Source organism: Sceloporus occidentalis, unplaced genomic scaffold (assembly GCF_023333645.1).
Source record: "Sceloporus occidentalis isolate IW3139 unplaced genomic scaffold, rSceOcc1.0.p SCAF_79, whole genome shotgun sequence".
Taxonomy (NCBI): Eukaryota; Metazoa; Chordata; class Lepidosauria; order Squamata; family Phrynosomatidae; genus Sceloporus; species Sceloporus occidentalis.
Genome location: NW_028317059.1, coordinates 1,046,699 through 1,063,431, shown reverse-complemented (window position 1 = coordinate 1,063,431; position 16,733 = coordinate 1,046,699). Strand labels below are relative to the sequence as shown.

The 16,733-nt window shown below is 46.0% G+C and overlaps 1 protein-coding gene across 1 annotated transcript in view; it reads right to left on the bottom strand.

The window, feature by feature from the left end:
- LOC149285358 (cadherin-related family member 4-like) overlaps nt 1-16,389 on the bottom strand; it is a 42,618-nt gene extending 26,229 nt beyond the window's left edge. The window contains exon 1 of the mRNA XM_089495325.1: nt 16,378-16,389. Within this exon, the coding sequence (XP_089351451.1) occupies nt 16,378-16,389 (12 nt within the window). The remainder of the gene's footprint in view (nt 1-16,377) is intronic.
- Between the last annotated feature and the right edge of the window lie 344 nt (nt 16,390-16,733).

Genomic DNA, 16,733 nt, shown 5'->3' with positions numbered 1-16,733 from the left:
TTGGGAGGAAAAAAAAGAGATGGGGAGAAGGAGAGATAACAAGAAAAGGAAGAGATGAGATGAAGAGAAATAGGAGAGATAATGAGACAGAGAAGGATCAAAGACAAGAGGAGAGATAATGGGAAAGGCGAGAGATAAAGGGGAGCAATTAGAAAGGGATAGATAGGCAGAAAGGGGAGATATACCATATTTGCTCGATTATAACACAAGGTTTTTTATACCCCTTGTCTTATAATCGAGGTTGTCTTCTAATCAGACCTCGAGTAGAAGTCTGACTGCACTTTCACCGGGGCTTCTATCACTGAGCGCCGGCGAAAGCGCGGGCAGCAGCAGAGGTTGTCTACACACATCGCACATAGCTTCCCCGGCTGTCAGGGAGGAGAATTCCCCACAGCGTAACCGCTAGACTTGCGCATTCGTCTTCGGGCGAACATGAAAACGAGCACGAAGAGGCCGTTTTTTTGTTCGTTCCGAAGACACGCCGAAGAGAATACAGTGCCGGCAAAACGTAGGAGAAGACGAAGACTCCCAACCACGAAGAATCGAAGATTCTTCGTGATCGTCTTCGTTTTTGCCGCGCAGCCGCCAAAATTTCAAACAGGAGTGAGCTGATCTCGTCTGTCCAATCAGCTCACTCTTGTGACGTCACGCTAAGGGTCTCGTCCAATGCCTGTGCTGCTGTTTTTTGAATTCTGAAGGCGCCTTTATAAGACCAGAGCTTGCCTGAGAGATCCATTCATTTTTCGCTGTGACTGCTTTGGCAACACTGCTGTGCTGCATCCGAGCGTTACAGAGAGATTGTTCTGTTCTGTGTGAGACTGGTAAGCCTTAGCCTGCCATTTCTCACAGTGTACTTCATCCTCACTTCAGTGCTACTTAATATAATTAATAATAATAATTTGATTAATTTAATTTTTTTTTTATTTAATTTGTCATCAACTGTAGTGTAAGTGCTGTTGAGTTGACAGTGCACCCAGTGTCTCAGTGGCACTGGGGTGCCCTTGCCCTGGGCTGGCACTAGTGCCTACTGCCTGTCCTGCTTAAATAAATTAAATAGAATTTATAAATAATAATTTAATAGAGTCTATAATTTAATAGTTCATTATAATATTATATATATATATATTTGTCAGTCATATATATATATACTATAGTATACTAGTGTAGAGTGTACTGTAGACATTCATCTACTAGTGTCTAATTTAAAATCAGTAATATTAATTAATATAATTAATAATTGAATTCATTATAAAATTATATATATATTTGTCAGTTATAGTTAGTAATAGTATACTAGTGTAGAGTGTACTGTAGACATTCAAGACATCTACTAGTGTCTAATCTAAAATCAGTAATATCAATAATTCTATAATTCTTTCTTATCTTAATAGTTAATTAAATTAGCTATAAATAAAAGTAATAATATTAATTAATTACTACTAGCGTATAGTTCAGCTAATCTTATTAGTACTGGTGCTGCAGCTCTATAGTTTGTGCTTTGTTTTAGCAACAGCAAGAGACCAAGTCAATTTTTCTTAATTAATAATCTTTCATTTTATTTCATTTGTTTTGCTCACCTCAGTCCATCAGTGAAGTGAACTTGTTGGGCTAGTGAGTGCAGCCGCATAAGTGCTGTGTTTTTTTTTGATCAGCAAGCAGTGACGTTAACTGTTTTGCAAAGATTTTCTCATTTATTTTACATTTTATTTCAATTTTATTAAAAGTACCCTTAGTGTTTTGCTCACCTCAGTCCATCAGTGAAGTGAACTTGTTGGGCTAGTGAGTGCAGCCGCATAAGTGCTGTGTGTTTTTGTTCAGCAAGCAGTGAAGCTAACTGTTTTGCTGTGACATTTTATTTTATTTCTAATTTTTCTCAAGAAAAATTGACTGTGACGAGCTGTACTAAGCAAAGCTTCAAGCTACTAGCTGTAGTACTAAAATAATTCTAATCTTCTTTAATCTTAATCTATAATATATTATAAATAATATATAACAATATAAATTCTAATTCATAATCTATAATATAAGTAATTCTAATTCTAAATTCTAATTCATAATCTATATTCTTCTATCTATAATACATAATATATAAGTAAATTATTTCTAATCTATTAATAATATATAACTTAATATTAATTAATAAATCATACTGAATCTGATTTAACCTCACTTTAGCTTAGTGGGTTTGAGAGCGTCTGCCTAGAGGTAGACTTATAGTAAGGAAATATAGCTTTAGGCTAGCATAGTAGTAGGCTAAACTCTTAGGCCCGTGTAAATTCAAATTAAAAATAAAATACTGCTAGTTATTAAATAGTTAATAATTTAAATAACTTTAGCACTTTGCCAGATTGCACACAACAGCACAGTGCAGTAGTGCATAGTTTTACTTTTTAAGCAGTAGCACTGAAGAGAACTTCCTCTAATTTTTTTGTCTTTAATTCATTTTTCCTTTTTTTTATTTTTTTTTTATTTTTTATTTTTTATAGTTTTTTAAACACTACACTACACACACAACACAAAATTTGAAATGGATCCTCCTTTTGGGACTAAGGAGGGACAAGCTCTATCTACCACCACCACCACCACCAGCACCACCACCAGTTCTAAGATGCAGCCTTTGCGTCAGTCTAGTCGGCCAAGTAGGCCAAGCTCTCGCTTATCATTTGGGGAAGCATTGCTTGAAGGATCATCAAGTAAAGGAAAGGCACCAAAAGCAGGCAGTAGTAGTGCGGCTAGGCCCACAAGCTCTATGGTTTTTTACGTAAAGCCTAAAGCACCAGAAGCACGTTCAAAGTTAAAGGGTAGCACAAGTAGTACCAGCCCAGTGACTAAAAAGAAGTGCCTTTTGCCCCAAGCAGCATCTTCCCCATCCACAAGCAGCATGCAAGGTACCAAGCAGAGCCAAATTAGCAGCAAGACTCAGAGGGGTCCCAAACAAAAGCGATCTCATTCCTTCGTAGGGAAAACCACCACCACCACCACCACCACCACCCCCACCGCCTCTACCACCACTAGTGCTGCGCCTACTGTTCCCACTGGTACCGCCACGCCATGTCCTCCTAGTACCTCTAGCAAGCCACCAAGTCCTTACAAAATTTTTGTAAAGACAGTTAGAGAGAGGGCTACACATAGTGGGACTCCACCTAGCGAGGTAGCAGAGGAGCCTGAGACTGAGAGGCCAAGTGCAGAGTCTATTCTTCCTGCTCGCACTACTACTAGTCACGAGTCTCACGACGATATCAGTCTTAGCTCCAGCCTAGCAGGAATTCCATTCGATCTGGCTAATGAAGAGCTAGACTATGAGCCAGAGGAAGTAGAGGAGATGAGTGGTCAGGAATCAGATTCCTCAGGGAGCAGTGTCCAAATGACTAGTGCACAATTTTCCCCTGAGCCTCCACCTTCTCCGCTACGATCATCACCATCACCACCACCACCAGCAGCAGCAGCAGCAGCAGCAGCAGCAAAACCTAGCAAATCTAAAGCATTTAGCAGTCCCACTATGGCCAGTACTGTTACCACCAGTCCCACCACCACTAGTTCTGCCTCTGTTCATCCACCCCGAGCAGTAGGAGCAGCACCCAAGGCACACTCCAAGGCTATGCGCGCCCCAATTTGGGAGCACTTTGAAAATGTTGAAGAAGGGCGCTATGGAAAGTGCAAACATTGTGGGAAGCTAATAAGCAGAGGGAAAGTGTCTGGCCATTTTACCAGTGCTAGCATGAAGCATCACCTCAGCACTCAACACAACGCTGTGCTATTGGGGAAAGATGCAGAAGTAAAACTTAGTGCAGGCAGCATAGCTGGTGGCCGTGGAAAAACCCCAACAGCTTCTTCTTCTGAGCCAATAGCAGCAGCAGCAGCAGCTAGTGCTGGCAGCCAGAGACCAAGGCAGGTTGGAGCACTGCATGTCCAGCCCACCCTGGAACAATTTGTGGCATTCCAATCCAAAAGGTCAATGCCCAAACAGCAGGCCAATAAAGTAACGCGACTGATTGGTCAGTTCATTGCTGTTGGAGGGGCATCCTTCTCTATGATCGAAGGGGAGCCTTTCAAACAATTGATGGCGGCTGTGGCTCCACAATATACAGTTCCGTCACGTTCCACTTTCAGCAGGAACATTGTCCCCTCATTGTATCAGTCCTGTGTTGCAGCAGTGAAAGAGGAGCTTTCCAAGGCTGCTGGTCAGTGTGTTCATTTCACTACAGATTTGTGGAGTGCACCTAGCGGCCAGCATGCCTTTCTTTCTTTGACAGCACACTGGTGGCAGCCCGGTGTGTCTAAGGAAGCTGCTGCAGCAGGCTACCGATCTTTCCTTCTCCGTGCAGAAGTGATGGATGAAAAGCACACTTCCCAAAATATTCTGCATGCAATGAGGAAAATGTTTAGCCTTTGGGTGGGAGCAGAGGCGGGCACCAATGTTGAAGTTGGTTTTGTGGTAACTGACGGAGGTGCCAATATGGTGAAAGCGCTGCGAGATGGTCATATTGTTGGTGTGCGCTGTGCAGCCCACATCATCCATCTTGTAGTGAAGGCAGCAATGTCAGAAGGAACTAATGTGGCAGCAGTAGTTCTGTCCCGCTGCAGAAAGATCGCTGGGCACTTTCACCATAGTGTTAAGGCTAGCCAACTTTTGAGGGAAGAGCAAGAGAGGTCAGGTCTTCCCGTACACTGCCTATGCCAGGATGTCAGTACACGGTGGAACTCCACGTTAGACATGCTGGAGAGGATTTTGGAGCAGCAGAGGGCAATCCATAATCTTGCCTCAGAGCACAATATTGGGATTACCTCTCCATTGAATAGGGAGGATTGGACAGTGATCGCCCAGCTAGTGGCAGTCCTTAAACCATTCAGGGATGCCACAGAAAATTTAAGCTCAAACACTGCCAGTCTGGCCCAGGTAATCCCAGTGTTCTCCCATCTAGGCAGCAAGATGGATGTGTTCCTTGGAAACCGTGAGGCTGTTCAAGGTGGCACTCTACATCCTGACATAGCAGCCATAGCCAGGAAGCTGAAGGATCTGCTAAAAGTACACCTTCGCAAACGAATGGAAGAGAGTCCCGAAATGATGCTAGCGTGCCTTTGCGATCCAAGAATTAAGGGAAAGCTAGCTTTGAAATTTAATGTTCTCAGTAGCTACCGGGAGCAATTGGTCAACAAGGTGCGTGACTGGCAGCGTAAAATGGGAATGCTGTCCGAGGAGGGAGAGGTGCAGGAGGAGGAAGAGATGATGTGGTCTGCTACTCCTAGCAGCAGCATCAGCAGCAGTGCCACAAGCAGCACAACACAGCTGAGTGGAGCAGCTGCGTTTTGGGAAGAGGCACTTGGGAGTATAGTTGGACCATCTGACAGAGCTAGCAGCAGAAAGGAGAGTAGTGCTGCTGAAATGGTCAAACTTTACCTCTGTGAAGTTCCTTCTGCGCCTAATGTTGATCCTCTTAGCTACTGGGATGAAAAGAAGAGTGTGTGGCCTGCACTCTCATGGGTTGCGCAGCAGCTACTATCATGTCCGCCAACCACTGTTCAAAGTGAGCGCGTGTTTTCTATGACTGGAAACATACTGAGTCCACAGCGCTCACGCATGGCACCTCATCTGATGGAGCAGATTGCCTTTCTTAAATTCAATCTGCCCAAGTTGGGTTACCCAGCTCTTAGCTTGGAAAGTTAATTTTTTTTCTCTGTAATGTTTAAGGTAGTTTCTCCCCCTGGTTGCACGTGTTTGTGGTGTGGCAACGTCTGCTACCTCCGCCGGTGTAGCCAATTTACGCTAGGGCCTAGTGTCTGAGTTCTGGAAGTCCGCTCCCAAACGCCAAGGACTGACAGTCTTCGGATGCTTTGCCCTGGGGTGAAACAGGTGAGCGGGTCGTCAATTGCCCACTCATTCACCTTTTTCCGTTTCCAACGCTGCTGCTGGTGGTGGTGCCAGTATCTTTTGCCAGTTCGCTTCCTGGCTGAAATCATGCCTCAAATGTCCCTAATGGAGAGGGTAGTTTCTCCCCCTGGTTGCACTTGCTGCGGTGTGGCAATGCCTGCTACCTCCGCCGGTGTAGCCAATTTACGGTAGGGCCTAGTGTCTGAGTTCTGGAAGTCCGCTCCCAAACGCCAAGGACTGACAGTCTTCGGATGCTTTGCCCTGGGGTGAAACAGGTGAGCGGGTCGCCAATTGCCCACTCATTCGCCTTTTCCAATGCTGCTGCTGCTGCTGGTGGTGGTGGTGCCAGCGTCTCTTCTCTGCCAGTTCGCTTCCTGGCTAGTGTCATGCCTTAAATGTCCCTAATGGAGAGGGTAGTTTCTCCCCCCTGGCTGCGTCTGTTTGCGGTGTGGCAACGCCTGCTACCTCCGCCGGTATAGCCAGCTTACGCTAGGGCCTTGTGTCTGAGTTCTGGAAGTCCGCTCCCAAACGCCAAGGACTGACAGTCTTTGGATGCTTTGCCCTGGGGTGAAACAGGTGAGTGGGTCGCCAATTGCCCACTCATTCGCCTTTCCCAATTCTGCTGCTGCTGCTGGTGGTGCCAGCGTCTCTTCAATGCCAGTTCGCTTCCTGGCTAGTGTCATGCCTCAAATGTCCCTAATGGTAAGGGCAGTTTCTCCCCCCTGGTTGCACTTGCTGTGGTGTGGCAACGCCTGCTACCTCCGCCAGTGTAGCCAGCTTACGCTAGGGCCTTGTGTCTGAGTTCTGGAAGTCCGCTCCCAAACGCCAAGGACTGACAGTGTTTGGATGCTTTGCCCTGGGGTGAAACAGGTGAGTGGGTTGCCAATTGCCCACTCATTCGCCTTTCCCAATTCTGCTGCTGCTGCTGGTGGTGCCAGCGTCTCTTCAATGCCAGTTCACTTCCTGGCTAGAGTCATGCCCAAAATGTCCCTAATGGAGAGGGTAGTTTCTCCCCCCTGGCTGCGTCTGTTTGCGGTGTGGCAACGCCTGCTACTAGAGGACTGCACTGGGAGGCGGGTCCTGCGGGTCCCGCGGGACCCGCCAAAAAACTTGCGGGCGCGGGCGGTCTTGCTGGGGCTGCGGGCGGGAGCGGGCGGTCAGGCACTGTACCTGCGGGTCCCGGTAATCCCGCGCAGTCCCGCAAGGCTGCCTTCTTGCTGCTCCCTTACAGTGTCTCCTAGCTTGCTCCGCCCAGGAACAAAACGGAGTCACGTGATGTGACGTCACTTCCTGTGACTCCGCCTTGTTCCTGGGCGGAGCAAGAGAAGAGACGCCGTGAGGGAACAACTCGAGGGCAGCCGCGCGGGACTGCGCGGGAAATCAGGTAAGGAGGCGTGCATGATTGGCCACAAATGTGGCGGGAGCGGGCGGGATTGGCCACAAATGTGGCGGGAGCGGGCGGGAGCGGCACACCTAGATTGCGGGAGCGGGCGGGAGCGGGATTAAAAACCGCGGGAGCGGGCGGGAGCGGGATTAAAAAAGTAGTCCCGCGCAGGGCTCTACCTGCTACCTCCGCCGGAGTGGCCAGCTTACGCTAGGGCCTAGTGTCTGAGCTCTGGAAGTCTGCTGCCAAACGTCTAAGACTGACAGTGTTTGGGTGCTTTGCCCTGGGGTGAAACAGGTGAGTGGGTCGCCAATTGCCCACTCATTCGCCTTTCCCATTTTTCAATGCTGCTGCTGGTGGTGGTTGTGGTGGTGGTGCCAGCATCTCTTCCGTGCCAGTTTGCTTCCTGGCTAGAGTCATGCCCAAAATGTCCCTAACGGTAAGGGCAGTTTCTCCCCCCTGGCTGCCTCTGTCTGCGGTGTGGCAACGCCTGCTACCTCCGCCGGAGTGGCCAGCTTACGCTAGGGCCTAGTGTCTGAGCTCTGGAAGTCTGCTGCCAAACGTCTAAGACTGACAGTGTTTGGGTGCTTTGCCCTGGGGTGAAACAGGTGAGTGGGTCGCCAATTGCCCACTCATTCGCCTTTCCCATTTTTCAATGCTGCTGCTGGTGGTGGTTGTGGTGGTGGTGCCAGCATCTCTTCCGTGCCAGTTTGCTTCCTGGCTAGAGTCATGCCCAAAATGTCCCTAACGGTAAGGGCAGTTTCTCCCCCCTGGCTGCCTCTGTCTGCGGTGTGGCAACGCCTGCTACCTCCGCCGGAGCGGCCAGCTTACGCTAGGGCCTAGTGTCTGAGCTCTGGAAGTCTGCTGCCAAACGTCTAAGACTGACAGTGTTTGGGTGCTTTGCCCTGGGGTGAAACAGGTGAGTGGGTCGCCAATTGCCCACTCATTCGCCTTTCCCATTTTTCACTGCTGCTGCTGGTGGTGGTGGTGCCAGCATCTCTTCCGTGCCAGTTTGCTTCCTGGCTAGAGTCATGCCCAAAATGTCCCTAACGGTAAGGGCAGTTTCTCCCCCCTGGCTGCCTCTGTCTGCGGTGTGGCAACGCCTGCTACCTCCACCGGAGTGGCCAGCTTACGCTAGGGCCTAGTGTCTGAGCTCTGGAAGTCTGCTGCCAAACGTCTAAGACTGACAGTGTTTGGGTGCTTTGCCCTGGGGTGAAACAGATGAGTGGGTCGCCAATTGCCCACTCATTCGCCTTTCCCATTTTTCAATGCTGCTGCTGGTGGTGGTTGTGGTGGTGGTTGTGGTGGTGCCAGCATCTCTTCTGTGCCAGTTCGCTTCCTGGCTAGAGTCATGCCCAAAATGTCCCTAATGGTAAGGGCAGTTTCTCCCCCCTGGCTGCGTCTGTTTGCGGTGTGGTAACGCCTGCTACCTCCGCCGGAGTGGCCAGCTTACGCTAGGGCCTAGTGTCTGAGCTCTGGAAGTCTGCTGCCAAACGTCTAAGACTGACAGTGTTTGGGTGCTTTGCCCTGGGGTGAAACAGGTGAGTGGGTCGCCAATTGCCCACTCATTCGCCTTTCCCATTTTTCAATGCTGCTGCTGGTGGTGGTTGTGGTGGTGGTTGTGCCAGCATCTCTTCTGTGCCAGTACGCTTCCTGGCTAGAGTCATGCCCAAAATGTCCCTAATGGTAAGGGCAGTTTCTCCCCCCTGGCTGCGTCTGTTTGCGGTGTGGCAACGCCTGCTACCTCCGCCGGAGTGGCCAGCTTACGCTAGGGCCTAGTGTCTGAGCTCTGGAAGTCTGCTGCCAAACGTCTAAGACTGACAGTGTTTGGGTGCTTTGCCCTGGGGTGAAACAGGTGAGTGGGTCGCCAATTGCCCACTCATTCGCCTTTCCCATTTTTCACTGCTGCTGCTGGTGGTGCCAGCATCTCTTCCGTGCCAGTTTGCTTCCTGGCTAGAGTCATGCCCAAAATGTCCCTAACGGTAAGGGCAGTTTCTCCCCCCTGGCTGCCTCTGTCTGCGGTGTGGCAACGCCTGCTACCTCCGCCGGAGTGGCCAGCTTACGCTAGGGCCTAGTGTCTGAGCTCTGGAAGTCTGCTGCCAAACGTCTAAGACTGACAGTGTTTGGGTGCTTTGCCCTGGGGTGAAACAGGTGAGTGGGTCGCCAATTGCCCACTCATTCGCCTTTCCCATTTTTCAATGATGCTGCTGGTGGTGGTTGTGGTGGTGCCAGCATCTCTTCTGTGCCAGTTCGCTTCCTGGCTAGAGTCATGCCCAAAATGTCCCTAATGGTAAGGGCAGTTTCTCCCCCCTGGCTGCGTCTGTTTGCGGTGTGGCAACGCCTGCTACCTCCGCCGGAGTGGCCAGCTTACGCTAGGGCCTAGTGTCTGAGCTCTGGAAGTCTGCTGCCAAACGTCTAAGACTGACAGTGTTTGGGTGCTTTGCCCTGGGGTGAAACAGGTGAGTGGGTCGCCAATTGCCCACTCATTCGCCTTTCCCATTTTTCAATGCTGCTGCTGGTGGTGGTGGTGGTGGTTGTGGTGGTGCCAGCATCTCTTCTGTGCCAGTTCGCTTCCTGGCTAGAGTCATGCCCAAAATGTCCCTAATGGTAAGGGAAGTTTCTCCCCCCTGGCTGCATCTGTTTGCGGTGTGGCAACGCCTGCTACCTCCGCCGGAGTGGCCAGCTTACGCTAGGGCCTTGTGTCTGAGCTCTGGAAGTCCGCTGCCAAACGTCTAGGACTGACAGTGTTTGGATGCTTTGCTCTGGGGTGAAACAGGTGAGTGGGTCGCCAATTGCAGACTCATTCGCCTTTTCCATTTCCTTTTCCATTTCCATTTCATTATTTTCCTTCTGATACACAACCAACCAACCAAACATAACACACACAATAACACAAATAACACAGTGACATAATACATAACACATATAACACACAGTGACAACACACATAACACACATAACACATACACGTACAATGCACAAATCACAAGGACCTTTCCTCTTGTTATTTGTCCTGGTCTTCACTTCTACACTCACTAGCATTAACGCTATAACTCACACTTCATACTATAACATTTTTCCATCCACATACCTGCCAACAGACCCAACTTTTTCAGGGACAGTCCTGCTTTTTTCCAGTCCTGTCCCATCTAATTTAGCTATCTAGGTATGCAAATACACGTTGGTAGTTATAGCTCGGTAGGTAGCACTAGTATAAACATTAAATAAATATAATAAAGTACTAAATAATAAATCTAACTTTAAAATACATTTAAATAAACCCCTTAATTTTTTAAAACCCATTAAAATTAAAATTAAATTATTATTTAGACATAATACATCTTTAACCAAACCAGTGCACTGCTACTAATCTTAAACATAACCGTACATTAACCCTAAGCTATTTTTTAGTTCTTGTCCAACATTTTTCCATCCGCATACCTGTCAACACACCTAAGATTTTGGTGGACAGTCCTGCTTTTTTCCAGTCCTGTCCAGTAAAAGTTGGGTTGTTGCAAAGTATGCCATTGTGAATAGGTAGCAAATGTTAGGCATGTATTACAAGTGGTCCAAAATCAATTTAAAAATGTAAAATAATCCCTATTCTTTTATTAAACATCTATGGATGTGTGACTGTGTATGATAAACGGAGGCCAAGTTCCTTGGAGCATTTGTCTCTAGGTCATTTTGTGTACAGTACACCTCAGTACGTGTGTGCAACTCTATTGGTCGTTTCGGCAGGGGGCTGGCCTGCCATCAACGAATGAAGTGCGTTCTGCAATTCACTTGTTGATGCCAGACCAGCCCCCTGCCGAAACGACCAATAGAGTTGCACACACGTTCCTTCACGGCAGCTGCTGCTGCTCCGATGTGTTGTTAACCCCGTATTAACCCCTGCTAGGCAACCGGGAAGGAAACGAAGATTAAACGAGCACGAAGAATGTCCGCGAATATTCGCCCGAAGAGAAGACAGGAACGGGCGAATATTCGCGGAATACGAAGGTTTTTTTCCCCCCGAAGACGAGCACGAAGACGAACACGAAGAGCCCCCTGGTGCCCAAGTCTAGTAACCGCTGCCCCCACTAGACACCAGGGAGTCGGGGGGGGAGTGTTATATGGGGTGGGGAAATAAAACTTACTTTGGACTTGTTTGTGTTAGTGTTATATATATATATATATATATATATATATATATATATATATATATATATATATATATATATATATATATATATATATATATATAAAAGCTATGAAAAACCTGCTAAATAGATTCTACTATTTGTCCTGAGTTTAGAAATACTCAATGTTTTTATGTTTTGTGGCTTTTTTTCTCCACATTATCAGGCAATAAATACAAGTAGCTTTTTCCTATTTCAAAACCATTTTTCCAAATCTGGTAATTCTTCCCCCATGTGCTATTTTGGGTGTCTTTGAAGCTCACCAATGCAATTTACCCCATCAAACCATATATTTTTTAAGACTAGACACCCCAGGGTATATCAATTTTTTTAATTTAATGTTATTATTTGTTTTATTTTTTCCCCTGATGGAGACATCAATGGGAAAGTATTTTTACATATTACCATTTTTTTAAAAATTTATTATTTTACATTTATTTTACTAATCATATTGTAATTAGAAAACTGGGCTCCATTGACTTGCCAAGGTGAATGCAGTACCTGTATTTAACCAGCAGGAGAGACCCTCTTGGAAAATGTTCGCTATTGAGGCATTTCAGCGACATGTTTATCGCCTCTTATACTATTTTAAAACGGGTGTCCGCGGCCATACAGTGTATGGGGGACGTTGACGCTCCGGGGAGGGGCCAGACATGAACAGGATTTAAATTTTTCTTTTCTAACACAATATAATGATAGAGCGTTCCAAATCAATGGAGCCATTAAGAAATGCTGGCCGATTCTACAGGGTGATCCTATATTACAAAATCATCTTCCTGAAAGACCTAAAGTCATCTATAAAAAGTTGAGGAATCTAAAAACTATTGTAGCCCCCAGTGCCCTCCCGAGTTTAGAAATCAGAGAAAATAATTTTTTAACATAAAGGCCACCTGGTTTCTACCGATGTAGAAAGTGTCAATTATGCACATGTAATCTACAAAATAAAAAAAACTTTTCGTTTAAATGTACCATCACAAAAAAAGAATATGAGATTGGACATTTTATACATTGTAAGTTGAAAAATGTTATTTCTCTTCTGGAGTGTCAGTGTGGGATACAGTACATTGGATGTACATCAGGAGAACTAAAAATACAAGGCCTGGAACATTTAAGAGGAATTCGGAACAAAAATCTAAAACAGGCATTGTATTAACTGTATGTAATATGTTCTCTTTTCCCAGGGCCGGCCCAAGGCAAAATGCCGCCTGGGGCGAATTTTAAAATGCCGCCCCCCTCTTATCTACCCTTCCTCTCCCTCCGTCCCTGCCGCCCCCCCCCTCCCCCTTATCTACCCTTCCTCTCCCTCCGTCCCTGCCGCCCCCCCCTTCTTGTACTTACCTTTCAGCAGTCCTGCGGCGAGTCTCCCTGTTCGGTCTCGGTGCCGGCTTGTAATGCTGAGCGCCGGAAATCTTCCGGCACTCAGCATTACAAGCCGGCACCGAGACCGAACAGGAAGACTCACCGCAGAGGAGAGAGAGAGAGGGGCGCCGAGCGGGTACTGACAGCGGCGCCCCTTTCTCTCTCTTTCGCGGTTGCCCCACTCGGCTCCATTGTCGGGCCGGCCCTGTCTTTTCCTGAATTTCAAATAATAGGGATTGATCAAGTATCCTCACGCTGGCGTGGAGATATAAAGGAGATTTTATCCAAAAAGGAAACAGAGTGGATCTATAAATTTCAAACTTTTAAAAGAGAGGGTTTAAATGTAGAATTGGATATATTAACTTTTATTAATTGATATTTAAAATATTTATATATTTCTAATTTATGTTATATATTTTACCTATAGTGGTATAACTGCATTTTTAACTGAATATTTATTAACTTATTTTTATATGGATATTTGATAATAAATTATAAATACATAAATTATTAATATAAATTATCTATTCTAAATATGTACCTGTTTTTAAGAAAAATCATTTTTTTTTAAATCATTTAAAAATGGTTTAAAAATATATATTTATTATTATATAAATTGAATTATGATCCATATTTATGCAACCTTGCACTTTAATCCCTATACATAATATAGATACTTACCTATTCTCTCTATAATCTTGATTCACATCTACAATATAATTTTTAATCACCTTGGAAGATTTAACTCTATCACTTCATCCTATAAAAATGGGTGACAATACACTCTCTGATTGTATAAAATAAAAACACAAGACAAATAATATTTGTATCATTATATTTATTGATTTGTTCCGTTATCCCGTCTCTTATCCTTCGATTCGAGCCGCTGTTTGCCGCTATGTGGTGAGAGAACAGATTTTTTTTTTTCTCTGGAAGCCCGAGGTGCGTGCTCCTTTAGGTGCCGCATTCTGTGCACAAGGCAGCAGAAGCCAGACTACGATACCGAGTTCCCTCACGGAGAACTCGGACAAATTTCAACCCCCCCCCATGGGAGGGTCGGATCTTGAGTCTCACCCCGAAGAGTGAGACTCCTTGCTGGTTTTTGTGAAGAGAGGAAGGGGCCAGAAGGCTCCCAATCCTCCTCCAGCAAAGTCCAGGCTTCACTGCCTCTTAAAAAGAAAACAGTGTCCGAAAACATGGGTACAAAATCGTGTGCCAAGAGTTGTGAGGGCCAAGCCGTGAATTTGGAAACCGTGAATTCAAAAGGGGGGCAAATTAATTGGCACTCGTGAAAACAAAGTGTATTATATAAATAAAGAAAAATAATTTAGGGGCAGACCATTGCTGGCCTGCCAGATTCAAAAATAAGAACTTAACCCCAGGACCAGAAGGTACCTGGGGAAAAGGTAGTGCTGGTAGGCCGCCAGTGGTAACGTGCGCTCACCGTGTGCAGTGGCGTGCAATACCACACAAGGTGACTCCAGCATTTCTGCCAGGGCAATTCCACCTCGGGCTCCATTTGCTATCCCGAACCCTAAGGCCAGAGGATCAGCATAGTCCCCCCCCTTCTCAAAGAGGAACTACACTTGATCTTAGCCAAAAGGCTGAGAAGTGGTGAGAGAACAGATGTGAGAGAAGAAATCCCTCCCCTCTCCTGCCTGATCGTAATACAGACTAAATACAGACTATCGAAAATGTACGCGGAGACACAGATCTAACAGACCTTCGCAGAGATGGATACAAATGTGGCGGGACGGCCCAGCGTGACGACGGCCCGGCGTGAAGACGGAAGGACATGAGGACGTCATATGGATCCTTTTTAAATGAAGCTGCTACATGAGGAAATACAGACTGCAGCATTTTACCGATTTTTCATCGTTTGTAGGAAATTTCTCTCTCCTGAGGAAGCCAATTATTTGAGATTCGGTTGGGACATTTTTTATGCCTAAACTCATATGCATAACTTACCTGCCAAAGATACTGCACCATTGGGTGGCTCTTTTATCTCTTTCCGATTTTCAGAAGAAAGTAAAGTTCTTCACTTTGATGAGCCTTTTTTCCATGCTACACTTGTGAGTGCATGTTACATAATTATACACCATTGGCGGTTGAACCTATTACGCTATTGTATGGTATTTTTTCTTTCCACATGTTTATGCGCCCCATTTCCGATATACGTAGTACTTGAACATTTGTGAGGAGTGTTGGCTGGGAGCTGCAGAACGTGTAGGATATATTTATATTTGTTTGCACTTTTTCACGTGACTGGTGGTTTCTTTATTCTTTATTGTCAGTGCATGACGTGCCTGGATGTCAACGGTCGTCAAGGGGTTAATTCCTAGTACAAAGTGACGTCAGTCTAAAATATATAATGTAAAGTGAAATCCGTGAGATTAAACTGCAAGTCTAATGCAAGCTTCCTCCTAATTCCCTCTTCAGTGAATACAATCAAATGTCTCTCATAGATCCTTAGGAGCGACAATTTGCTGTCCCTGGCAGGCCCACTATAGACAAAGGCATATTAAAGTATTCTTTACTACTTGAATACGCATTGTGTAAAAAAAAAAGTAATAGGAGGTATAAGCTGTAGCCCTGTCGCTGCAGAAGTCCTCCTCCTTTGTGGCCAGAAACTAGCAGTAGCTGGCTGCTATCAGTGGAAGGAAATCACTCTCATTGATATAAATGGAGGTGCTTTACATGCATGTGCACAGTGTCTGTGTAGACCCCTGCACGCAATGCTGGAGTTGACTGTCCGTAAGTATAGTGCATAGAAAATAGCTGGGAGGTGGGTGTAGGGGCAAATGTCTTTGTGGGAATCTGTACCATCCCCCTATGCATGCACAAGGGGGACACCACAAAAAAAGTCACCTTGCTGCTATAGATGTTTTATAGGCAATTATAGATTTTTACTCTGTAATTATAGAAGTGAACATACCTGTCAGTGGTCACAATGTTATAGCTCATTGGTGTAAACTTAATGCAGACATATTTAATAAATCATCAATGAGAATCAATACAATTTCAGAAAAGCTTTACTGAAAACATTAGAGTGTCAGGAATATGTACAATACCATTTAAATTACATTTTAATACAAGAAATCACTAGCTATGCTTACATTATATTAACACATTAAATATATAGCGTTAAGGGGAGCTCCCTGTTTAGTAACAATGTGTTTAGTAACAGTGTAAGTCTATTGTGAGACAGAATATATAATATTAAGTTGTTACAGAACCTGTATATATATATATCGATATCTTTGCGTGTTCTTTGGACATGATATCTTAAGAGACAAAATATAAACACAGGCAATAGTGTAATACATTTTGGGTATAAATTCCCCTGTAACTGTGTGAATGCACTCACAGGATCCACGATAAAAAACGGCCCATCAATGGAATCTCTCTCTCCAATCACACTCCTATCATGCCAAGTCATATTGTTGATTTTTTTTTTTGTCCAATTGTGGTGTGTTACTTTTAATAAAAGCATGGTTACACACTAAATTTACAATGGGGGGCGTGTCTGACCGCCGAGAGAGATGGCCGCTTGAGCTGACTGCTCCGCCGCCGCCTGCACTTACCCGCCGCCGCATAGCCGCATGCCCATTATGGGTCGCTCCAAAAAGTCGGGATCTCACTCCTCGACCCCCGGGGGTCGACCTCGGTCCTCCACATCTTCCCTCCGGGAATATTTCGGCACCCCGGCCGACCTGACCACGCGGGGCTCCAGGGCCTCAAGCGCGCACGAGGCTGCATCTCCGGCCAGCTCTTCGTCCGCGGAGGAATCCACCTCACTCGCGCACTTACCTTCCGCATCTCACCCACCGGAGGTACTTCAATTGCTCCAATCGGCGCCTTGGAAGTCGGACTTCTCCCTGCTCATTACCGAACTCCGACAGGTGGTCCGGGACGAGGTGTCGGTGCTTCGAGCGGACCT